Source organism: Colletotrichum gloeosporioides (assembly GCF_011800055.1).
Source record: "Colletotrichum gloeosporioides strain Lc1 chromosome Unknown consensus_17, whole genome shotgun sequence".
Taxonomy (NCBI): domain Eukaryota; kingdom Fungi; phylum Ascomycota; class Sordariomycetes; order Glomerellales; family Glomerellaceae; genus Colletotrichum; species Colletotrichum gloeosporioides.
In genome coordinates, this window is record NW_025544662.1 from 767,687 (window position 1) to 792,959 (window position 25,273).

The 25,273-nt window shown below is 45.9% G+C and overlaps 9 protein-coding genes across 9 annotated transcripts; 4 read left to right on the plus strand and 5 right to left on the minus strand.

The window, feature by feature from the left end:
- Positions 1-2,566: 2,566 nt before the first annotated feature.
- GCG54_00011139 (uncharacterized protein) lies at positions 2,567-2,905 on the minus strand (the record flags this gene model as incomplete). Its single annotated transcript, XM_045411048.1, has 1 exon — positions 2,567-2,905. One exon carries the CDS (start codon positions 2,903-2,905, stop codon positions 2,567-2,569), a length of 339 nt encoding a protein of 112 aa, XP_045268106.1.
- Positions 2,906-4,145: 1,240 nt separating this feature from the next.
- GCG54_00011140 (uncharacterized protein) lies at positions 4,146-6,327 on the minus strand (the record flags this gene model as incomplete). The annotated part of the gene is made up of 2 exons (XM_045411049.1): positions 4,146-5,833; positions 5,898-6,327. 2 exons carry the CDS (start codon positions 6,325-6,327, stop codon positions 4,146-4,148), a joined length of 2,118 nt encoding a protein of 705 aa, XP_045268107.1.
- Positions 6,328-6,744: 417 nt separating this feature from the next.
- GCG54_00011141 (Aldehyde dehydrogenase) lies at positions 6,745-8,424 on the minus strand (the record flags this gene model as incomplete). The annotated part of the gene is made up of 4 exons (XM_045411050.1): positions 6,745-7,723; positions 7,773-7,965; positions 8,031-8,230; positions 8,297-8,424. The coding sequence occupies 4 exons, from the start codon at positions 8,422-8,424 to the stop codon at positions 6,745-6,747; spliced, it is 1,500 nt and encodes a 499-aa protein (XP_045268108.1).
- A 795-nt stretch (positions 8,425-9,219) lies between these two features.
- Positions 9,220-10,530, minus strand: GCG54_00011142 (uncharacterized protein; the record flags this gene model as incomplete). Its single annotated transcript, XM_045411051.1, has 5 exons — positions 9,220-9,480; positions 9,543-10,012; positions 10,095-10,166; positions 10,227-10,432; positions 10,514-10,530. 5 exons carry the CDS (start codon positions 10,528-10,530, stop codon positions 9,220-9,222), a joined length of 1,026 nt encoding a protein of 341 aa, XP_045268109.1.
- Positions 10,531-10,970: 440 nt separating this feature from the next.
- On the minus strand, positions 10,971-12,639 carry GCG54_00011143 (4-aminobutyrate aminotransferase; the record flags this gene model as incomplete). Its single annotated transcript, XM_045411052.1, has 4 exons — positions 10,971-11,020; positions 11,076-12,232; positions 12,290-12,325; positions 12,383-12,639. 4 exons carry the CDS (start codon positions 12,637-12,639, stop codon positions 10,971-10,973), a joined length of 1,500 nt encoding a protein of 499 aa, XP_045268110.1.
- Positions 12,640-13,367: 728 nt separating this feature from the next.
- On the plus strand, positions 13,368-15,932 carry GCG54_00011144 (uncharacterized protein; the record flags this gene model as incomplete). The annotated part of the gene is made up of 3 exons (XM_045411053.1): positions 13,368-14,825; positions 14,882-15,901; positions 15,924-15,932. The coding sequence occupies 3 exons, from the start codon at positions 13,368-13,370 to the stop codon at positions 15,930-15,932; spliced, it is 2,487 nt and encodes an 828-aa protein (XP_045268111.1).
- Positions 15,933-19,489: 3,557 nt separating this feature from the next.
- On the plus strand, positions 19,490-20,393 carry GCG54_00011145 (Tyrosine-protein phosphatase; the record flags this gene model as incomplete). The annotated part of the gene is made up of 2 exons (XM_045411054.1): positions 19,490-20,003; positions 20,068-20,393. 2 exons carry the CDS (start codon positions 19,490-19,492, stop codon positions 20,391-20,393), a joined length of 840 nt encoding a protein of 279 aa, XP_045268112.1.
- Positions 20,394-21,404: 1,011 nt separating this feature from the next.
- On the plus strand, positions 21,405-22,586 carry GCG54_00011146 (Endoglucanase-7; the record flags this gene model as incomplete). Its single annotated transcript, XM_045411055.1, has 1 exon — positions 21,405-22,586. The coding sequence occupies one exon, from the start codon at positions 21,405-21,407 to the stop codon at positions 22,584-22,586; it is 1,182 nt and encodes a 393-aa protein (XP_045268113.1).
- Positions 22,587-23,499: 913 nt separating this feature from the next.
- Positions 23,500-24,096, plus strand: GCG54_00011147 (uncharacterized protein; the record flags this gene model as incomplete). Its single annotated transcript, XM_045411056.1, has 1 exon — positions 23,500-24,096. One exon carries the CDS (start codon positions 23,500-23,502, stop codon positions 24,094-24,096), a length of 597 nt encoding a protein of 198 aa, XP_045268114.1.
- Between the last annotated feature and the right edge of the window lie 1,177 nt (positions 24,097-25,273).

A 25,273-nucleotide genomic window follows, 5' to 3' on the forward strand; every position in this document is an offset into this window, starting at 1 on the left:
TCATGCACGCTCGACGAATTTCGTGCGTTAAGCAAGAGTGCCAGCTTGGTAAGGTCTGTTTCATCCTCAGGGAATCTGACTGGCGTAGGCAGCCCAGTATCATCGCGGGGCAAGATACACCCAAGGTTTGAGACTATGCCGTGAATTGACGGACTCCCGCGCTGAGAAGCCGCAGGTTCTTCGAAGGTCCAGGGTTCGCCGTTACGAATCATGGCATACAACTTTTGAATGGCAATGGCAAGACTCTGCTGTGTAATTTCGAGGACTTCAATATAGCTGCGGGAGTTGTGTTAGCTAACCGCAGAGCACGTCGAGGAAAACTTCAACTCACCCATCGGGAGGCTTTTTGGGATTGGTTCGGCGTTTATAAGGTACACATATGGTTCCACTATCAACGCAGCGAGAGCAAGGCAAAAGGCCATCGCACTAAAACCTGGTAAGCCAGTGCACACCTAACTCCAGCTACATGGCAGCCCACCTTGTTCTTTTTTACCTTGCATCTACTGCATGCTCTGGATACCCTCATCTGTCTCCGTAGGACTGAGGCTTTCTCTGTGGATCTTTCGGAAGCATCTAGGGGTAACAGATGCAGACTATCTGCTCGGAAAGCCAAGAAACCGCGGGGGTGGGTTGATGTGAGTGCAGAACGGATACTGCGACAAGACCGCCGGGCCATTGCGACTGTCGTTGGTTAGGTCGGAAGCGTGACGTTGCAGGCTTGTAGAGCATGGAATCCGTTTTGTTTGTGAGAACAAGCTAAAGCGATACAAGGCGGGATGAGTTAGAGTTATTGAGGATTGTAAGTAGTGTATCTGTCGGAAAGGGGCCGCGGCGGCAAGTGCGCACTTGGTTACGTTCAGGGGTTCGGTATTTTCCCGTCCTGATATGCAGATAGTCCAATAACTAGATTTCGCAGTGATAGGACTGCGGTTTTTTTTGGTTATGCTCAACATTTTCGACAGAGAAGATTGAGTTTCATCAGCCGGTGGGAACGATGTCGAGAGAGCACAAATCTCAGCAGTCGTGCGAACGTGTCGATGACGGCTTCGGGCACAGCACCAGCTAAAGGCATTCCTACTTTTCGTCTTCTATGGGTCAGGATCTTGACTGCTTGGGCAGAGGATGCGACGATATTCCCTGTCTCCTACGTATCATTCCATGGATCTGATTGGATGGCATAGCGCTCCATATGCAGGATGTGATTTCCATCGAGATGCGGGATCGTCGTACTCCTCGGTCTTGACCTTTGTGGCAGCTCGCCGCAAGCATCGTTTCCGTCAAGGCTTTTCTTTACGATTCTGGAACCAAGTAGTCGTCACAACAGTACGGAGACATGGTGGCTGGATGAGGTAAATCATTGGGTTAGGGGGCCTAAGTTGGTAATTTCCCATCTTGAGAAACAGAATTATTACTCGCAGTGGATATCTTTCACTGCACGTTCCGATGAGAATATCAATGCTTCAACTTTCTCGTCAATAAGCCAATTACTACGCGTTAGAATAATTACGGCACTGAACTATTTCCTGTTCCGATCGCCTGTCGTCCGTTCCTCATACCTTTGCCTCCCTCAGGCTGGAGACTATTTGGCCGGCCGCAACGTCCTCGGCAACAGATCTTGTCATTTGCTAACACGATTGCTTCTACGGACTCAGCAACCTGGTCATTTGTTAGGTTACTAACAGGCCTTTACTGACGAGCATGCTAAACTACGTCACAGAAAGGATTAAAAGAATGGCCTGCCTAAAGGTTCATTGGAGGCGAATAAAAGCTTCCTAAATGGGCAATTTACTCGTGATTCTGACGAATTGAACTGTATAACGAAGTAACCATTGACACTAGATGTCAATTGCATCAAAGATGCACATGCGCCTCGTGCACCGTACATATCCTAACCCAGACTTCGTCAACACCAAACCAAACGCCCGCGTAGCCGTGCTATTTCACTAAAGGGAAACCACAATGAGAGAAAGTTCCATTCTCAATATTCCTACGGAGCTACTTTACGTTATCTTCGGGATTCTTGAGCCCATCGACCGCGTCTGTTTAGGATTGGCCGCCAGAAAGTTATACGTGGTCCACGGAAGCGTGTTTGGTTCGGTGCCCCTCAACGTCAATCGGGGAGCTTCATGCATAAGTTTGCTCAGCTCAGACCATTCTCTTCTCCTCTCAGAGACTCTTCGTCAACTTTCCTGCCCGAAGTGCGAAGGCCAGCAATGTGAGCTTCATCACCACATCAAAGAATGGATCGGCTCGGGTCTAGAATACTGTGCCGTTTCGCAGACTTTCCACCCAGAACCGCCTCGAAATGCTGTTCGTTGGTGTTTTAGAAATATTCCTAAATCAACAAAGAGATGTGGGCGGCACGATGGAAGAAGGGAATGGAAGGGCCAGGCGCTTGATGTCGCTGGGCGGAAACAGCAATGGACAGACGTGTAGTATGGATCAGAAAGCTGGCCGGCGAATCCATTCGAGATATTATTTCTCATTATTTCCATTGATTATATTCAGCTTGTGTACCAGCGAAATAATACAACCACCAGACACCAACCAAGAACAGAAATGAAAATCATCTTGCTGCTCCGGGCGGCGAGTTTCCACCTCCAAGCTCAATGAGTGGGGCCGTCGTAGGGAGCTCGGATGGTTGTCTTGAGTATCCAGGCGGCATCCTCTGCGAATACAATTCCTTTCTCTCGCCACTGTTCAGCTCGACCATGTTAGCCATGTTGCTGGCACCGCTAGACTTGGCAGCCTTCCTCCTCCTGAGCCAGATGAACCAAGTCAGCCCAAGAATCATCACCGCAGCGACGCTTCCGCCAACGGCGCCCCCAATTATTCCAGCATTGTTTGAAGCATTACCACTATCCGCGGTAGATGTGGACGCAGAAGGAGTCTGAGTTGGTGCCATGGTTGCCGATGTTGTGGATTCCGAGGTTGTTGTTGCTGATGTTGTCGTTCCTGATGTTTTGGCAACGACTTGTCCGTTCACAATACGCATTCCCAGCCCAGCTTCGCAGCATGATCGCGCCTGTTCATAGTAACCACAACAGTACGTCTGTTCATCCCCTTCTCCATCATTGCAGCCTGTGACTGCCTGATCCATTTCGTTCATCGGAAGTTGGTCAATACCTGTCACGAAAACAACGGGTTACTAATGCTCAGTATTCCAAAGTACGACGCTTCCAAAGTCCTGCCCTCGAAAGGGTTCCGCGAGGCTCAAGGAAACAATGTTACTTACCAGTTTCGTTTGGGGAGATGCAAAGCTTTAAACATCCCGGAGATTCCCAGGTCTGATCCGTACAGCTCCCCCGCCAAAGTACATTGCTAGAAGGCTCCCAACAAAGGCCAGAGCGTTGGCACCTGTCCTTGTTGTGTGTGTTGCAACACATGCTAACACCATCCTTTTCGCATGGATCGTACTCATTGTCTCCAATGTTGCTGAGGCTATGGCGATCGATGCCATTGGGAACGTAGCATGCGCCCTTGGCATTTGTAACTGTTGCAAAGAAAGCTACAAGAACGATGGTCGGAAACATTGTAACAGAAATGATAAAGATATACTCCAAAGTGCACTTGAAAGATTTTGAAGCAGCCAATAGTTTGGAATGGGTAAGAAGGAATAAGCGCAGGCAGTCAGTCTTACCCTAAGGTAGTTGAGTGGTGAAGGAAAGTTGGAAACTCGCGGGTCAGCCATCTCCATGCGTGGACTGGTTGTACAAATACAGGCCTCAGGTCCCACAACAGGCAGTAATTGAGGTGTTATGCCTCTCCTTTCGCAAACAAAAATATCGCCAAGTCCTGCAGGTCAGAATTATGATGCCGATCCGGGATTTCTTGGCAGTCAGAGAAAGAGAGAAAACTTACCACTCTCGAGAAATGAAGGACCAGGACGGGGATATGATAGGATGGAAGTTGGCCGTTGGAGCCTGCCTCGCACCCACAAGCAGAAATCAGGCGGCGAATCGGGGTGCTTGTCTACACAAGGCTCGCAGCCTGATCTCGATTTTGGTTCTAAATCAAGCTTAAATGCAGTGGCTGAGGCAGACCCTGGTTATATGCTACTTTCTGTGTCCCGCTTCTTTCCAGGCTGCCTGCTTGCCTATGTTACAGTGCATGGTTGATTGATGAAGCCTGATTTTTGGCTGGGTTTATACTAATCGCACCAAACTTCTACCGTTGATGAAAGCTTCGCATGGTAACTGCGTCGTGTTGTCTCTACCCCACAAAATTCGATGTTTCACCTCCTTTCCCCAACCTCTTGCCATTCCAATACGTCGAAAGGTCCCTGAGTCTCGGTCCTGTAACTCGAGTAGCAAAACGTACAGGCTACCTTCATCACCTTTCCTTTCTCTTGCTGGCATACAGAATAAGGTTGACGTCGAGTTCTGCTCGTCGAATTCTGAATGATAAGTGTCCAGCATTACATGAGGCTGGGGTTCTCGGGCCTTAGAATCGGACAGAATGCTGACATTCGTGCCGTTAACGACCATTTCCCAGTCCGCCGTGGTGCATGTAGGAGAAGATCGATAAGGTATTAGTTTCAACGTCTTCAATTCACCCCATATCCTCAACCAGCCGCCCCTTATAAAGCCTGTTGTATCTGGTGTAGCATAGTCGAGGTCGTAGTCTTTGACCGCAATGATGACATCTGTTTCTGGTACGTCTGGAAGTCCGGGATTACCGTTGCCGGATGTCGATGCCCAAGACCAGCTCGGCGCTGTGTATGTAACCGGTGTCCGATCGGTAGTATCCATGGCATCTGCATGAGCCCGGTACTCGATGCCGAACCGGTGCGTGGATACAGACACCGACCAAATCAGCTCCCGAGCAAGGTACTTGCGCCACATTCCGGCAACATACTCATCTCCTAGAGCTTTCATGACTTTCTTCGCGATTGCAGAAATAGCAACTAGCTTGTCTTGCTGAAACGTGAGCTTGCAGGTTGTGTATGTCTTCACTATCTCAGCCCAATAGAGGTAGACGTGGAGGTCGTTGTTGAAGGTGGATTGGTTGGGGATCCCGAATCCTTTCAGACTAGTCGAGCACGGCCGAAGGTTGACAGGCAAGTCGTCAGGATAAATCTCCGCAGTCTCTGTGCAAAGACACTCCCACATTACTTGGCGTTCTCCGAAGTGTAATATTCGAGGCGACAAGAGCCTTTCCTGTAACACCCATGCTCTTTCGTTGATTGGAGTTTGAGATACTTCGTTGTCCCAGAAGCTGTAGTCTACCACAAAGTGTCGGACAAGTTGTCCTTCAAGGGGCAGGTCGACCATCTGAGGTGTTAAGCTTATTAGGTTTCGATTGTGAAACATGGAGCTGTGACCATTTGGGGCGTGTGTTGCTGATATGTTGCAGTATGACTTGCCATAAACTTCCCCCATCCGCGTTGATTCCAATCTCCAATCAGCCAGTCCATCACCTTCCTGAACAATGCATAATGAGTCGATCCAAAGGTATTGAACCCCCAACTGCCGAGTGACCCAAACTGCGTCTTGATATAACACTGGTAAGTCTCCTAGTGGGAATCCTCTGGTCAAAGACTCGTAGTTTCCCGCAGTCAGACGCAAACAGTCTACAGATCCCCAGCAATGGCTCAAAGTCATGTACGGACCATGAAGGTTTGAAATGTCGGTATCGATGATCCGGCATTGCACGCTGGAGTCGTTTGGAGAACTGCAGTCAAGAAGACGAGTCGGATACCACTGAGTGTCTGTTGGACTTGTCTTGGAGCACAGTTCGTGGCTTTCTATGCATTTTCTGATCCATCCTTTCGCAGTGATAATAGTCTCGGAGGATTTCGTGGTCTCAGAGTGGAATTTTGCAGAACAATATTCTGGGGTGTCTAATTAGCAATTAGCGACGCTTTCGTAAAAAATACTTTCATGACAGTTGCACACCATGGAATGGCTTCAGCAACAATGCCGGACGCCAGTACGGTCTTGGCTTCGACAGGGACGGTGTGCTCAAAGGTCCCGCGTTAAAGGCAACCTGCCACAGGAAGCATTTAGGGTGACCGAATTGCGCCCCATCGGAGATTGAAACATTTGAGAGGGGACCGATTATATCACTTGTTTCGACCTTTTCGGAGGGTAGGTTTGTTGCGACGGCATCTTCAGGTTGGCTATTGGAACCCGCCGCTACCAGCTGTCTTTCCTCGGGGTCTAGCACCGCCCACAGGCGACTGCAAGCATAACAACCGGCATCGACGGACCTCTTGAGGCTTCTACAGCTCAGGTGGTGAGGCTTTTCTTGCGCTTCCGAAATGGGATAGGTGTAAAAGCCTGGCTTCGCAAGACAATCTTGACAGATCGGACAAATGAGACTCATTTTGTCAATGCATGAAGTCTTTCGCTACAGAAAGTCACACTGAGAAATAGCGATGTAGCGTAAGAAGCGACGAATGGCAATGATATATGAGAAATGAAGGGTTCACATTCACCAATTAATATGATGATCAGACTTCTATTGGCTGGAAATTACCGAGGATGCTGCAGGTTGAGATATGTTGGCCCCTATCACTTTGGCGAATAAAGCGCATCGTTGGGACAGGGTGACTTTGGTTCCTTTGGACCCTGATCATAATTTTTATTGGTGGTTGAATCAGATTGATGAATCCAGAATTGCCTGAAAGAACACACGAAACCTGTGGGGAAAACCTTAGAAGGGAAGTGGATTTAACCTTGGATTTGATATTCGCCATACTAGGATGTCAGAACTCAACAAGTAAGTGCTTTCTTGTCTGCTTTACAATTTGTTCCCCATATTCACATGGACGGCCTTGATTTGCGAATACGCCTCCAGGCCGGCCTCACCAAGCTCCCGTCCAATGCCACTCTGCTTCACACCTCCAAATGGCACCCTAGGATCACAATCCTGGCTGCTGTTCACCCACACCATACCGGATTCGATCTCAGAAGCTACTCTGTGCGCCTTCTCGAGGTTTGTGGTAAACACCGCGGCACCAAGGCCGTAGACGCTATCATTAGCAGTAGCGATCGCTTCTGCCTCCTCAGTGAACTTCTGGATCACGACCACAGGGCCAAAAATCTCCTCCTTCCAGATCCTCATATCACTCTTCACGTCGGTGAAGACGGTTGGGGCAATGTAGTAGCCCTTAGGAAGGTGTGCTGGTCTCTCTCCGCCAGTTTTGATCGTCGCGCCCTCCTCTCGACCGATCTTGATGTATGAAAGGATACGCTCGTGTTGCTGCTTCGAAACCTGAGGGCCCTGGTATGTTGTCTCATCCCATTGGTGGCCGACCTTGCTGGTCTTCTCGACCTCCTCAACGAACTTTGCAACAAACGTATCATAGACGTCTTGCTGGACTAGGATCCTGGAGGTAGCAGTGCAAATCTGGCCCTGGTTGGACATGATTCCCAGATGGGACCACTTCATAGCTTGCTCCATATCGGCATCGTTGAAAACCAACAACGGCGACTTTCCGCCCGTTTCCAATGTGATGTTCTTCAGCGTTGCTGCAGCCATCTTCATGATGTTGGTCGCTGTGCCCGTTGATCCTGTGAAGGCGACCTTGTCAACCAGGGGATGCTGGACAAGGGCCGCGCCAGCGTCCTTGCCGAGACCGTTGACGAAATTCACTACACCCGGGGGGAATCCCGCTTCTTTAATGAGGCGTCCGAGAATGAGGATACTCAAAGGAGTCTGTTCAGCCGCCTTGAGAACGACAGTGTTACCGCATGCCAGCGCGGGGCCCAACTTCCATCTAAGAGTTGTTAGCTGCGGGCGCGGTACCGCATGCGAGTTTGACTCACGTCGCCATGGAGAGCGGGTAGTTCCATGGGATGATCTGACCGACGACTCCAACCGGTTGTCGGACGGTGTACGCAAACTTGTTCGGAACGCTGATGGTCTGACCAAAGATCTTGTCGCACCAACCGCTGTAGTAACGGATCACTCCAACTGCTTCAACGAGGTCGTTGGTCAGAGCCTCGGTGTATGTCTTGCCTGTAATGCGATTTGGTTAGAAGATGATGACCAAGACGTTCATATCGGCGTCAGTCTTTGCTCACCATTGTCCCATGCGTCGACTGTCGCAAAAAGCTCCTTGTTCTCTTCGACTAGATCGGCCAGGCGGGCCATGAGGATGCCTCTGTCTGAGGCGGGCAACTCTTTCCATGACGGATTCTTGAGGGCTGCCGCTGCGGCTTTCACGGCCTTATCGACGTCATCAGCAGAGGCGGCGTGTACGGATGCGATAACCTCTTCTGTTCTGGAGTAGCGTGTCAGTTTTTGATCCTGAAACATATCCCTTCCGAAAATTGGTTGTTGCACTCACGCGGGGTCAATGGCGTCAATCTTCTGGCCGTTCGAAGATGGCACGAATTCGTTGTTGATAAAAAGGCCGGTTGGCTGGCTCCACTTGCGGCCGTTGGGAGCCGTGAGCTCGACAGAGAGATCTCCCATTTTTGCAGCTGCTGGAAAAGGAGAGGATTGGCTGTGTTGCGTGTGGTCGGCGGGTTCACTCTTCGTTATCAATATTTCAAGGTAAATCAAGAGAGAAAGAAGTGGCGGAGATGAGCAACCTGTGAAGCCAACTGTGAGATATTCAAGACAGGCTCTTCATTTCAGATATGATGTGGTAAGATCCAAGCTACGATTTATCTCATCGACGACCGAACTCGGCCTCAGCAGAAGGCCTTTACTCCGACTTGTGACGCACTTTACCCTCAGCATCGGCGTGGCCTGCCGGGGTGCTGAGAGCATACGACGTACTGCCCCTCCCCCGCAGTGGAGAGCTCAACTCACATCAATTTAGATTCCAGGAAGAATCGACTGGTGCATAAATGATCCCTAAAATTCAAGATTCACCTTCCATATCTGTCCAGTCGATAGCTTTCCGATTGTCTTCCTGATCCAAATCTGTAAACGTGTCTCAGAGACCAGACTCGTCGCGGACACCTTCCTGATAGATGCCCCCTTGATGGTGAGGGGCAACAAGCAGCTTAGTTGGAATGAGGGGTATTAACCCCACCATCGTTGGCGATAAGGGGTGTGGTAACTGGCGTGGTCCCTGAATTACCCCTCCATCTGCGGACAGGGTAGCTCCACGTCATGAGAAATCAGAGACTGTAGTCCAGCTGAATCGTGATACTGTCAGACTTGATTATTTGCGTCGCTTGAGTGTATTGTATGTGATATGACAATGACTTGATTTTTATCTATCTACAAGCTTTAGATTTGTGCAGAAAATGACATTGTTCAGAGGTTGCTTCGCTGTACCTCGGCCTCGCGCTCCACCGCCTTAGGAATTTCATCCAGCAGACTCTCGCCCGTTGGCGCCCATCCGAGCAACTCCTTGCCCCTGACTGCCTCGCTGCGCGCGTTGGTTCCAAAGAGTACAGCGCCATGGGGTAGCAGAGTGTTTGCATCCTCGGGGCCGAGGACCTCGACATCGTCTGAGGGGATCAGGCCCTTCTTCGCGGCGGCCGTAGCGACAAGCTTTGAGATTTCGCCAAATGACTGCACGAAACACAATTAGCAAGAAAACAAATACAAAGGTAGCACAGGAAATCATGACTTACGATCTCGCCCAACCCAGTCAGATACAGGCCGTTCTCGTTCCAGACCTGCGCATCAGTCTTGCCCTCAACGGCCTTCTCAACCAACTTCACAAACAGCTGGCTGACATCCTCAACGTGCACATTGCCCCAGCGGCTCAGGCCCTTGCCGACCTGGATGCCTCGCTTGCGCTCCAGCGTCGTCTTGGCCAGTGCAGGGACTTGGACGCTGCGCTTGTTGCCGGGACCGAGGCCTTGGCCGTAAATAGTGGGCGGGAAGACCAAGGCAGTGTTGATCTTCGATTCTTCGGCCGCGACCTTGAGGATGTAGTTGTCGACGGCGCGACTCGGGTGGCGTTGGATGATCGAGCGGATGTCGGCGATGCCAGTGAGATCGTTGAAGACGAGGTCGCTGCCGTCACCGGGGGCGCGGTTCTTGTCTGCCAGCTCGGCCGCGGCGAGAGCACTGGCACCAGAAACTTGGATCCAGTGTGCTACCCAAGTACGCAAATGAGCATGCGTTCAATCGATCGAATTCAGCGGCTACTGGAGCAAGAACATTAGAGAATTGCTTACATTGCTTCTGATCAGAGGCGAGGGCCTTGTGAATAGTCTCGATGCTCTTCAGGTGGCCAGTTGAGGCCAGGTCTGGAAGTCGTCGTCAGCAATCCGAACAATGCACTGAACGCATAGCCTGCCGAAACTCACGAAGAATAACATCGGCGCTGGAGGCCTCCCGAGTCAAAACGTCGGCGCTGTCCAAATCTCCCTCTACGACCTCTACGTCCTTAAATGTGCCTGTAATAATTTTGCCCTTTGCGCTGTCGCGGACGAGTGCTCTAATGGCATATTCAGGGTGGGACTTGGTCAACAGCGACAGGACAGTGCCGCCAATGTAGCCTGTGGCTCCGGTCCTGGACCTCTGGTTAGCGCTTGGTTGCACTTACACGGGGCTTTGTGTCAGTCTGTTACTGATTACCGGACAGCAGACTTACAGAAAGATCTTTGCCATTGCGTCGTTTTCGTAGCAGATAGGTTCAAAAACTTGAGTAGCGAACAGCACTTGAGGGTGAAAGCGCATGAGGAGAGATTGAGTTATGTACCTTGCTTGAAGCTCTGTGTCCTGGCATGTGCAATTGGATATATATGGCGTCGACGGGCACCTCGGGCTCGCCTTCCAAACATGGGGTGGTACAGGGGGTCCAGATTACCAATGCAGTAGCTGTCTACGCGCCCTGTCGAATTACACAATCCACTACTTCATTGCGTCACGGCCAACATCGTGGTTTTCACACCAATTGTTCACGATGATTGTGTTCAGCTGGTCCACTTCAACATCTTCTAATGTGATTTTGTCGTTCGAGAACTATCCATCATAGCTTTGATTATTTCAGCGCCAAGTTTTCACCGAACTTTTCTATCTTATGGTCCCATTCCCGTGGCCTACTGAGCCTACGATAGCCGCTTGCACACACTCTCCAACACTTCAAGGAAAATATCAGCTATTTTCGAAGTTAGCATGGTTCTCTCCAAGTCAATGATGGCCGTCTATCTTACCGTGGTTCTTCTGGAACACCAGCATTGGCCTTAAGCGAATGGCGGCGTCACCGCTGCCGCCCATGTTAACACCTCTAGCCTTGGCGAGCGCCAGCACTTCTTCTCTCCTGGGCGCATCCCAAGCAATGAAGGTGCCACGGTCTCTGCCACGGAGGTTCTGGACGTGTTGCGGGTATTTGCTCGCCAGCTTCTCCAATTCGCCAAACAGATATCCTCCAACCTTTGCAGTATGCTCAACCAGGCCATTCTTCTGGATTTCTCCGTAGATAGCTTTGAACAACAGCGCTCGGACAGGGTCGCCCATCCAAGTGTTGAATTGACGGTAGGGCTTATCCGGCCGCAAGCCAGCATCACCAAAGTAGAAGCCTGCAGCCTGGGCCTTCTTGGAGAAGGTCACCATATCCGGCGGCGAAGACAAGTTCCAGTGCTCATGAGCCCAGAATTTTCCAGTCGCTCCGACACCAGTCTGCACCTCATCAACAATCAGCAAGACGCCCTTGCGCTTCGTAAGCTCCCTGAGACCCTGGAAGAAAGCTGGCGAAGCATGGTTATCGCCGCCCTCTGATTGAACAGGCTCAACGACCACTGCCGCAACTGTCTGCTTGGCCTCCTCCAGCAAACGCTCTGTTTCTTCGAGGCATCTCTTCTCTTCAGCCGCATTCTCTGCAGCAAACTGGTCCAAAGGATACTTCAACTGAGGGAAAGGCGCAACGGGCCAATCGAATGCTGGTACGTCAAGCTTGTGGATGGGCTTGCTTCGCGTCGTTGATAAGCTACCAAACAGGCGACCGTGAAAGCCCTTTTGGAACGACATGATGGAGTACTTCTTGGCGCCAGGTGCTTGGTTCACCATGACGGACTCCAGCTCAGCGGCACTGAAGTCGGCCCCACCACGCTCTTGTGTTCCTTTCCAGATGCAGGCCGCCTTGTACGCTGTCTCGTTCGCATCGGAGCCGGTTGTTGCAGTAAAGACCTGGTTGAGACCTTTGGGGCCCGCTTTCAGAATGCCGGTCTTCAGCAGTTCTGCATAGTCCGTTGAAGGAAAGCTTCCAAGTGCAGGTCTACTGGCGATTGCTCGGATCATTGCTGGGCTGGTTGACGCCTTGTTGAGTTCTGGGTTGTTGTAGCCGAGAGGAATTGAAGCGATCTGTGCGAAACTGCAAAACGGTTCTGGTCAGAGCAAGGCCTTCAGTAGGCAAAGTAGGCAGACTTACACGTCTAGAAACTGGTTGCCATCGGCATCCACCAGACTTCAATTGGTTCGGTTTAGCAAGAAGTCGTCCAAGGCATACATGGAGTTGGCTTACTAGTTTCCAATGGACTTCTCATAGTCGACAAGTGTGTTTGCGCTGCGAGTGTCAAAGACTTGCTCCAGCTTCGCAAGTCCTTCCTTCACCTTAGGTCCAGGCACCGAGGCAGTGACAACTCTAGGCTCAGAGGGCTCGCCTTGGAAGGCAGCAGGAAATACCGCGGCAGAAAACCTGCGAACACTGCATTTCTGCTGAGGGCAACGCCGTGTGGCAGCTGCCAGGGTAAGTGGGTGGGAATGTCGGAGACTGGCCATCATGACTCTGCTGTTCAAATCCTGGTAGTCGAATATTAGAAACAACTCAGCAAATCAGGAACTCCTCCGATCTTGATCTCTGGGTTCGAGAAAGCTTTTGAGCCACCTGTGGACTTACACGAGCTGTCCAGGAACTCAGCTCGTCGCGCAAGCATGCCCATCAAATGGTGGGTCTTCTCGGCACTGTCTTCTTCCCATTCTGGGCTGTGAAAGAAGGAGCATAACTTCAACGGCATTCCCGAACAGCCATGAAGCATTCCCATGACTAAAATCCTGGGGAAATCGATGGTCGGGTCGCCGTTCCGGCATCATCCTAGACCGAGAAAGTCCGGTCCGGCCCCATGAAGTGGCTTCCCCACATCCGCTAGCGCCGATAAGTACGTCGCGGAAACCTTCCTCGTTTTGAAAGGCAGGGGAAAAGGAGCCAAATCTGGTATCTTGATTCTTCTCACTTCACACAACTGCCCCGTGATCGCTGCAACACGCTCTTGGCTTGTCTCCAGAAAGCGACTCCGCCAGTATCGAAACCCCGCGATACGACGACATCTTGACTCCGCCAGTTTCCCCGCTGACTTTCCTTTAAGTGACGACAAGAAGCCTTGGAATCAGGCCAGTCGGGAATACAAGCCTGAAATGCTCCTCGCCTCTGCCTCCTGAGAACAACCAGCACGCAATACGACTATCTACCGTTTCTGTCTCTCGCTTTGCCCTGCCTTACCTCATCGACAATGCCTGCCACGACCAGAAGCAGAGGGCCCAGTAATTCCGGGGCGGCCACCCGGAAGAACCAGCAGAGCCAGAAGCCACCTAGGGGAAAGCCACAGTCGACAACAGCAAGCAATAACGCAAAGAGGGTCCCGCGGTCGAGGACGTTTACTGGTTGCCGTACCTGCAGAAGCCGACATCTCAAGTGCGACGAGGCCCGCCCGATATGTTCCTCCTGCCGCCGTCTGAATCTCGTATGCGAAGGCTACGACGGCCAGCTCCTGTGGGTTCCAGATCCGCTGTGCTCGGCCTCGGGCGACCAGAAGCATGCCTCCTCCTCGCACCGTGGCACGTCGTACCGATACCCGCTCTTCACCGAGGATGAACGCAACTCGATGGCCGTCGAGATTGTCGAGAGCATGGGCGATCGCTCGGCTGGCGACATTGTTCTCGACCTCGACGAGAAGAGCGTTCACGGCGTGGATGAAGTGTGTTTAGACGGTCCATTTGGAGTTTTCAGAGCGTTCGAAGGCGATTCCATCACGAATTCGGACACATCCTCCTCCCCTCTGCTGCAACAGTCGGAGAGCTCTCCGACTTCATCACCAGCAGAAGCCTTGCCCGATCTCGTCGGCGGCGAACTGCTGGACGATGACGTTGAAGAAGTGGTCATTGAGCCATGGTCCGTTCATGACGACCATATCGCGATAGAACCATCGTTTCTGCCTGGGCATTTTGACGCTTTTGGTACAGACGCCATGATGAACCTCGGCCAACCATGGATGCATGGGGAAGGCACAGGAAGCCTCAGCCATATGATGTCAATGGATGGTTCCTTTTCAGCATTGGACTTGCTTTTCTCTCCCACCTCACCACGGACTCCTGCTATGGCCCATATAGACCAAGCCCAAAGTCATCACCCAGAACACCAACAAGAGCTGAACCAATTGCGATTGCCAGAACAACAACAGCAAGACACTGACCGGGTGCAAGAAGATACCAATAACATCACCGGTCCACCATCGGACATGAGCCTACCCATACCGCGCAAAGTTTCCACGCCATTCACTAACAACCTACCCGGAATCACACCATCTTTACCAACGCACGCGGCCTCCCTTCTACGATACTACAAGTCCATTGACTCACTATCTTCTGTCAAGGGCATGAGAATATCGCCGTGGCAGCTGTGGCTTCTGCCTTGCGCACTAGAAACCTTTGCCGAGCTTTCTCTTTGGAACACTACCACCCATACCAGACATAGTATTCTCTGTACCTTGCTGGCTAGGAGCGCCTTCCACTTACATAGGTCTCTCAAGGCGGATGAGAAGGCAGCATCCCAGTGGTTGGAGGTCGGTCTGGACTACCAAAAGAGCGCGCAATCCCATCTGAAGATGGCACTACAAAGCGAGTCGGACGAGCCCAGCCAATCCAAGTACAATGAGATTCTCATGGCAATCCTTGCCACGGCTATGGTTTCGGTCAGTATTTCATCCGCTCCCTCATCCATCAACCTGTTGCTCTAATGCTTGCATAGGTACTCTACAACGGCTCCCGTGCGGTCAAAATCTTCCTCCTCGACGCCGAACGACTGATCCGTCTTCGAGGTTTATCGATGCCCAGATCATTCAACCTTCGTGTTCTCCACCACGTCTACACACATCTGCGTGTGATTGCAGAAAGTACAGATATATCTAGCGACAACGCTCCGAAGACAGGCCAAGCCCTATCAGCACAGGCCCAGGCGCAAGCAGCAACCGAAATGGCCGTCTCGCTCCGCAAGTTCCGTATCGCAGAAGACTCTCTCGGTGCCGACCTCGACATCTCTCGCGAGAAGCCCGCCGAGGTTGGATACGCAGATATTCACCTTGACATCTCGGGCCATTGGCCTATCACGATGTACCCTGATATCTATGGCGTGCCCGAGTCCCTGATGACTCTACTGTCTCAGACTATCAGCTTTGCCAACGAGAAGGCCAAATTGGAGGCTATCGCACTGTACGACCCTCGCGTCTCGGCAGGTCTGTCAAGACATGTCAAGATGCTGGAGCAACACATCTGGTCGTGGTCGCTTGATTCTTCCGATAATCAAAACGGACCCAGCAGACCTCGGGAACTCATGAATAGGGACGCTAGGCTCGTTGATCACCCAGTCATCAAGTCCTTGACACTAGCGATGCATCAGGCATTGATAATCTACTTCTACCGCAGGGTGTACAACATGAGCGCCATGGTCATCCAAGATGCCGTGCGCAAGACTCTGGATTACATACAACCCTGTCTAGAGGAGACGGCGGACGACCATGACTTTGCTACCAGTATCGGATGGGCTGGGTTCATTGCCGCATGCGAAGCTACGACGCCTGATCTTCAGGAGCGAGGAAAGCTAATTTTGGAGTCTATTGATACCCAAGGCGTTATTTTCGGGGCGGATAAGCCGAGCGTGTTGGCTCAAAGCGTTTGGGATAAGAGGAAAGAAACGGGGGATTGGACTTTGAGCTGGCCAGATTTGATGCAAAGCAGCATAACCAGCGCTGCCGCAAGTGCAAGTCACTTAGTAAGTAATACAAGCTAATCAGCCAAGTTGACGCTATCACCACTACCTAAGTAAGTAATTTATCACCCCTTAATTAAATTATTAAACTTAATATCTTATTTATAAATAGATCTAATTAATAGGAGGCTATAGATTAGTTAGCGCCTTATTTATTCTAATATATATAGTTACTAAAATATAATACTATTACTAATATTATAATATCTCTATATCTAATTAATACTTTATAAACTACCTTTAAAATACTAGACTTTAAGTAATCCTTTTAAAACTTTCTAAGGGGGTAGAAGTTATTATAGTAGTTTAAATAGTATAAAGAGTATTATAATTAGCTATCTTTAATAAAAGATATTTATTATCCTATATCTTCCTTATTATTTATACTTATATATTTATATTTATATATTTATACTTCTTTTAATATTAACTAGTACTATTACCTCCTTATCTACTACTAATATATATATATTTTTAAGTACCTCTTATACTTAAATCTTAACTTAAGTTATAGTTACCCTTATTATTAGTACCCCTCTAAATCCTATAATTAATAACCTACCTTATATTATTATAAGTAATTAGAAGTATATAATTAAAGAGTAGTTATTATAGAAGTAAAATAAGGGTTAATTAAGCTAGATTTAGTATTATAGCTACTTCTTTATTAAGGTTATATAAAGCTAAGCTAGTACCTCCTTTTAGAGTTATTAGTAATATAATATAAAAAGAGCTTTATAGCTATTTAGTACTCTTATTACTACTACTAAATAAGAGTACTTACTTTAATATATTATTTTAAACTTTTAGACTATATAAATCATACTTTAATAATATTAAAGTAGCTATAATATCTATAAGATCTCACTTCTATTAGATAAAGACTTTAATAGTATTACTCTTACTTTCTTACCTCTTATATTAATATTATCTCTATATAAAAGACTTTACTATATTAATATTAATATCCTAAAAACTAAAATTATAACCCTTAAAAACCTCTATATTACCTCTATTATCTCTATTAATCTACTATTTACTTATTTTAAGAATATCTTCTTCTAGTAGATCTTTTAGTATTATAGTATAGAAGTTATTAATAAGGTTTTATAAAACTAAAACTTTATCTAAGATTAATTTTAAGACTTCTTCTAATATAGTAAAACTTTTATAATAGCTAAACTCTACTTAGTAATATTAAAGATATATTTATTATTTAATTTATAGTCCTTACTTAATATTTATATCTTTATAGTAGTTACTAGTTACTTTATTAATAATAAAAGTACTTTATAGTTATATCTTCTAGCTTTCCCTTAATATTATAGAAACTATAATAATAAAAGTTTTATAAAAACCTTTATTAGTATTATTAATTAGTATTAGATTTAGGACTATATTAGAGTAATAGTTACTAATAATACTATAAATAATAATACTTACTTCTAAGTTTTCTACTAATAGATTAACCTAAAGATAATAGAGATAGATATCTAAACTTAGTATATATAGTATTATAACTATATCTTTAATTTTATAGCTTAGGCCTTCTTATTTAATAAGAATTAAAGGACTCTTAAGACTAAATTAGATTATTATTAGTTTATAGAGTAGTATAATAAGGATCTAAAGGTATAGTAATATCTTAAGCCTATTAACTAGCTCTAAAATATTATTAAATTTATATAAACTTCTCTATAATAAATAGAATAATACTAAAAAGTAGTAATAGAGATTAATAATAGCTCTAACTTCTAGATCTTCTCTAAATTATACTAAGAAGCTTAGCTTATACTAAATAATAATACCTATTAGAATAATATATATCTAATAATTAAGAGGGCTATAAAAAAGAAAGTAGAGATTTAAGCTTTCTTATTAGTTAATAATAATAATAATAATATTAAGTAGTATATATTAAAATTAGACTTACTCTCTATTAATAATTAGAAGGTCCTTATTAAGATCTTAATAACCCTTAAACCTTTCTATTACTAGATAAAGTAGTATAAAAGCTAAGGTATTAATAATAGGTATAGCTAACTTTAAGAGGTTATAATAAGTATTAAATACTTTCTCTTATATTTTATTAACTAGAAGATATATTATAATACTAATATTAATCTTAAAGTTAATAATAATAATAAGGGTACTTTTTAGTTATTATAGCTATCTTAAAAACATATTAACTAAGCTTAACACTATTAGTATAATATTTAAGCTTTACCTATTTATATATAGAAGGATTAAATATTATTAGTCTTATAATCTACTTTATAATTTAAGACTTTTAATAAAGAGTAATAAACCTTCCTCTATAATAATATTAAATAGGTATAATAAAAGCTCTTTAATTACTATAAATTTCTTAGAAAATTACTATTATTCTCTAATATAATTATTCTATATTTATTATATAATATCTTATACCTAAGAGATATATAGAGTAAGGATTACTAAAAGAGATAGATTAAGAAAACTTTAAGTATCTTTATAAAGTACTTTAATTAGTAATATTATTAACTTAATAAGATCTTACTATTAAGCTAATAAGCTAGTATACTTCCTATTAATCTTAATACTAAAGATATAGAAGATATTTACTATTAGTAATAAGTTAATAACTAGTATTATTAGATACTACTTTAGATAGATAAACTTAATCTCTATTTCTATTAACTTCTAGAAACTATTTCTAATTTAGTATAGTAATAGATAGACTATATAAAAACTTTCCTAAAACTCTCCTAACTTACTATTAATATCTTCACTATACTAGTAATAGTAATTAACTATAAGAGGACTTTTAATATTACTAAATTAAGTCTCTTATTATAGAGGTTCTTAATAATACTAAATACTATAGAGACCCTCTAATTAAATAAGAACTAGTTAAAGAGGGGGGTAATAATACCTTAGAATTACTTTAAGCTACTAGGGGTATTATAACTTTATTTACTTATTACCTAATTAGGAAGTAGTAATAATATTATTTACTATAATATTTAACTTACTATACTTATAAGTTAGTTAATAATTAAAGCCTAAGAAAAAGATCACTAAGTTAATAAGTATAGGGGGCAAAATTAACTTGATTGCACTTGCGGCAGCGCTGAGCATAACTAGATGATAGAGGAACGAAATTCAGTGCTGGCGAATTCGCTTAAGAAGAAACCCTTTCCTCAACTGCTAGCTTTATGCCCCTCTCCATATTCAATAGGTCCGGAAGTAAGGAAGGTTGCTGATGGAGAATGGATGACTATCACACTGTGAAATAATCGCACTCGCACCGGCGAGGCAATTTACGCAACAAACCATGCAATTCCAGTGAACCTTTGCATCATTTCCATTGTTTCCGCGGCATCGCGCTGATATTATTGACTGGAGCCGGTCCTGTTTCGGCTTCCGCGGAGGACCGGAGCGGAACGGGCGGATTGATGCACTCGCCGAAGCTCCGGTTTCTCATCCTTGACCGGTCTGTCTCCGGCTCTCCTTAAATATCAAAGGCTTTTCGTTTATCCCATCAGGAAATAGCTCCGTGAACAGCTGCTCTTTCTTGGCATTCTTCATCATCTCGTCGTCATATCTGAAATGGCATCCGACTCCGATTATTCGCCGGCGCAGCTACTTGAGCACGCCCAAACTGACGTACGATTCCCCGTAGCAGAGCCGTTCCTTTCGGCTGTTCTCTCTCGCCCCCCTTTCATAAACGTCGCCGGTACATTCAACACCAGGGACGTCGGGTTGGTTCCGGGTACTCCTCTTCGGAAAGGCTATGTGTTTCGCTCTGGAGCTCTCGAAAGCCTTGATGAGGTCGGCAAACAGCAAATTGCGGGTCAACTCGGTATCAAGAAAATATTCGATTTGAGAACGAGCCATGAGCGAGAAAGGTATCCGGAACCAGATGTACCTGGTGTTGACATAACGTGGATCCCAAATTCATACAGCAACACTGTTGACATCGACGACTTTGTTAGTGGGGGTGGCGAAGAAGGCTACTGCAAGATGTACATGGATATCATGGATATATACGCACCAACCATGAAGACCGTCCTTGAACACGTCAGAGATCGGCCACAGGAACCATTCCTCTTCCACTGCGCGCGTGAGTTGCGACCCCTGACATCTCCGTGGTCTTGAGTTCTTACTAACCCATAACTGCTTCGAAGTTGGCCGTGATAGGACCGGTATTCTTGCAGGCTTCCTATTGTCCCTAGCTGGCGCTAATGCGGAGACGATTGCTCTGGACTACATGATCACCCGAATTGGTTCGGAGCCCGTCCGTGAGCTTTTGCTTCAGCGGGCGATAGAAGAGCACAATTGCAACTTTGATGTCCCTGTTTTTCACAATCTTTGCAGTCTCCGATTATCGACCTGGCAACTATTCGCAATGCATGTGGAAGCTAAATACGGAGGTTTTGAGAAGTACGCCATGGTCAGACTTGGATTTTCTCGGGACGAAGTGGAACGAATCGCTGGCCACTTGAGAGCATAGATAGTGGCCTATCATAGCGTCACTTGTGTGAAGGGTTTGCTTCGGAGTCTAGACAATCCATCCATCCAAGTCTGCATCTTAAAGCTAGCTGTCAAAGATCAACGCGGGCTTAGTAGGTTTTAAAATTAGGGATCATCGCGATCGGACATTACTAGGCATGGGTGGTTCCTGCTGCGATACACGCAAGTGAAACCCGAGATATACGACCGCCTCGGACGGCTTGTTGGCCGAATACCCACCAAAGTAGGCCAGCATTAGCCAGGAAGGATTGCGAGGCTGGAAACCATCTGAGCACAGCTCCATCAAAGAACGTTATTCCGGACGATATACCTTCTAGATAGAGTAAATCTATCCTGTGATGTGGCTTTTTGTATGTGTGTCACCTGGTTGAAGCCCGGCATCGAATTTCAGGGTGTTTAATGTGTCAGTTTCACATTTGGACGACCCTGAGCCTTTAATTGATAAGATCAGATCCGGCTTTTAGACCACATTGGGGCAATGTATGCGCCGATGCTAGCTGGTCATCTGTAGAATATGGAGTCATTTAGCGCCGTAGTTACAAGGCGCAACTCTAGAGGCCTAGAACAATGTCACACATTGACCCATCTTCCATCTTTTGAGCCCAGCCACATCCAATTTGTGCACACATTGACCTATCGGAGATTTTATTGCTAGATAGACACAGAAATTGTGCCTCGCGATACTCGCGCTGCTGTTTCACCACCATTCGCTTGAGTAGAACTGAATTTCCTCGTCTTGCAGCAGTGCCGCTGCTTCATGCAACCCACTTACAAGCGAGATTCTTTGAGTAAGATGCGAAGCCGCATAGTCAAACGTCATTCAAGATTTAAACCTGCTGGATATTCTTCGCAAAAGAGAGTACGTTCTGAAGCCGTGTTTGTGCATCACTTCGCTGTTCACGTTCGTTCCACCAGTCTTTACTCTTTGGGTCTCGTGCCCATCCGCTCTTTTAGTCTCAATTTCTTGTATCTCACAACTTCATTCTGCACCATGCTGCAATTCCTTCCATTTGTCGGCCTGTTCGCTAGCGTCGTGGCGGGCCACGGCGTCGTTGACAGCTTCAAAACGGACGGCGTAGAGCATCCCGGCTATCAGCTCAGCTACTACTATGACAAAAAGAATGGCAAGGAGCTTCCCGAGCTAGCTGCCTGGTCTGCTGAAAATCTTGACAGTGGATTTGTTGCGCCCGAGAACTACACGTCTCCTGACATTATTTGCCAGAAGAATGGTGTCTCCGCCAACTCCACTGTCAAAGTGTCTGCTGGCGGAACCGTCGAGTTTCACTGGACACGATGGGCTCACTTTGGCCCCATGATGACCTATGTTGCCAGGTGTCCATCTGATGACTGCACCAATGTTGACAAGACTACACTCGAATTTGTCAAGATAGACGAGGCTGGCATCAACTTTGATACGCAGGAATGGGCTGCTAGGACTATGGTCAACAACAACAACACTTGGGTCACCACCGTTCCGAAATCTCTCGCAGCTGGCAGCTATGTCTTTCGTCACGAGACCATCGCTGTTCACGGCTCGTTCCGAGAAGGCGGTGCTCAGAACTATCCTCAATGCTTCAACATTGAGGTCACCGGGTCCGGTACAGCAGAACCTAAGGGGGTTCGAGCCCAAGAACTGTACACCCCCACTGATCCCGGCATTTTATTCAACCCCTACAAAACACCGATCCAGAACTACACTATCCCTGGCCCCGCGCTGTTCAGGGACGGAGAAGCAGCAACCGCCACCAGCACCGCCCCGACCACGCCATCCGGTCAACCATGGGTAAACAACGCAACTAGTCGATCTTTCGCCAACTCAACGGTACATGTTCCCATTCCTTCCACGACGCCATCAGAACCTGCCGGTACCCTCTCCACCAAGGTCGCCACGGTCATTCCCACCTCGCGAACCACCGAGACCGCAATCGCGTCTAGCTCGGCCAGCCTCCCTGCTACGCCCAAGACCGGCCCTACAGTCCAAGCAACCCAGTCTGTGTCATCCTCAGCCTGTCTATCCACAGGATCGGAGTTCGTAACCTCCAAGGCAGACACAGACACAGTTTTGAATGGCGGAGACTCGCTGCCTCAGACGTTTACGCTGGAGACCTTCATCGAGTGGCTCCGTGAGAATTCGTCCAAGAATACGCGCCGCCATCCTCGTGAGCTTCTTTAACGACTTGGGAGATATTCTGTTTCTACTTTCGCTTCATGACTGGCATTTTGGCTTTCGTCGGAACGTTTTCGGATAAACGATGAAGGCTTTTAGGATCACGGCAATTACATTGGATGCAAGCATCACCTAGCATCCACCTCAATATACGCTACGATATTTTCACAACTCACGGGAAATGAAGAACTTTTAAGCATAATCGAGCTGCATTGTAAATGAATTTTATCTAATTTTCGTGGAACGTCTTCCGACATAACTGTTATTTGTATGACTGTTAACCGATAACTCCAAAGTACGTCATTTCCCGAGAAGGTTGGAAGGGAAACTCTCATTCATAATCCAATGGAAGGAATTTCTTGCTCATGGCATGTCGCAAAACCCAGCGACAGCTGAATCGAAAGTTTTTTGTAGGCTTTAATCATGAAAGGAGCTTGATGACAGAGAACAAAAACTTACATATGCTTGCTTTATTGGCTCATAGACAGGCGATCAGTGTACCCTCTCGTACTTGGTTCTTGCATGAACAGGCTTTCCATGCACAGCTGCTTTATTTGGGCTTTTATAAGCTGAACTTTACAGTCTACACTCCGTTGTTCCTAGCTTCCAACCAGGGCCGAGATCATAGTAGTTGACCAAAGTCCCAGGCTGTGCTATCTAATGCAGCTAGCGCAGGTTTTGGCCTCACCACTCACATACGAAATCAAACTAACCAGTCACACAACGATGCAACCTCAGTAAGTCTATGCTTGGATACGAGCTTACGTGATGACTCACGTTACGTGCAACATAACATTTGAGGCCGCTTCGACTGACGCGACTGTTGTTCCTGGGAGCTTGGAAGTTGAAGACCTTAAAGCACATACCATCGATCCTGGGCTCCCTCCATTCCCGAGTTCCATCTTTCCAATTTCCAATCATGGCAGAATCCTCACACGTCCTGGCACCAGCACTGGCAGCCATGAACCTAGACGACCACAGCCATACAATCATCACGGCAGCCCAGCGCGCCTTGAGTAACCACCTCATCCTCTCGGAAATATTTGACTACATCAGCATGGACTGGCAGGGCTGCTGGAAGGATCGCCCTGTGGAGGCCTTGCGTGAGAATCATGGCACGGTCACGGGCTCAACGGGATCTAGAGGCGGCGAGGTTTGCGATACGAGCGACGAAAAGCGCCAAGACCATGACAACACAGACGACAATGACGACGATGAAGAGGACTGGAGTGCTCATCACTACTGCCGCGGCGGGGTTCTCCTGCGATGCATGCTGGTGAACAAGCTGTGGTTCGAATTCGCGACACCGTTTCTATGGAGGGAGCCGACGGAGATGGTCTCATATCCGTCATATAAGACCGCAATTGTGGCCATACTGAGTGCCATTGAGCCCGTACGGCGGCAACTGTATGCCAAGCACGTTGAGATAGGCTTCAACGAGGGCCGCGACAACGAGGACCTCACAGAGCTGGAATTTCCCCGGCTGAGAGAAATGCAGCTGAGAACAGACTACTGAAATAGTCGTAGGCCCAGCAGCCGAGAGCTATGTAATGCAGCAGCGCATACACGCCCTCAGGCATATATAGCTACTATAGCTATATAACTCTATAGTTTTAAGGCCTATAATCTTAAAAAAAAAAGGAAAAAACTTCTAATCTACTTTATAGATCTAAAATAAAAAGAATAAGATTAAAAGTTTAAAAATCTACTAAAAAATAAGTAAATTCTACTTCTAATTTATTAAGATTAATAATAATATCTAAGCTAACTTTTTATTTCTTAAAGGGGGCTAATAATCTAACCTCTAAATGCTAAAAATACTAAAAAATCTAATAAACTTACTAAACTCTATTCTAATTATCTCTAATTATCTTCCTTCTAGCTTTCTAAGTTAAAAGATAATTCCCTATATACTTATATATATATAAAAGTACTATATTTACTAATAAAACCTATAATAAGTATTCCTATAATCTTAAATCTCTTCTACTTCTCCTATATAAGTAATATCTTATTTAAACTTTAATCTATAATATACTTATCCTTACTATCCTCTTAGTTTTAAAAATCTATAAATATAGGTCTTAAGTAATATATAAGCTTCTATTTAAGTCTAAAAATTAATATACTAGTTAATATATACTACTTAATTAACTACTACTAACTTTAGAATAAGCTACTTAAGAGAGTAAGTAAAATAGTTACCTATAGTTATAAAGCCTTAAATAGGAGCTAGAAACTTATATAATAGTAAGATAGAACTCTTATAATTAGAAGTTATAAATATAAACTTACTATAATTACTATACCCCTCTAAAATTAAAAAGTTAGAAGCTAAGCTTTTTAATAAAGATAAAATAATAACTAAAGGCTAAACTAATATTATAAGCTTTTAAAGTAAGTTTACTAATAGAAGTAAACTAAAAGGTTATTCTAAAGATAATTATATAGTTCCTTTTATAGCTATCTCACTTAAATAAGCTATTACTATTTATATTATAAAATAAAATAAAAAGTTCCTATAAATTAAATTATATCTATAAAACTTAGTAATAATTTATAACTTATACCTACTAATTAGAAATAAAAAGCTCTAATAATAGAAGCTCTTATTAATAGTAATATTATTACTAAAGTAAGTATTAAGAAGTCTTTCTATAATAAAGTAATAAACCTAATTAATATAGTAAACT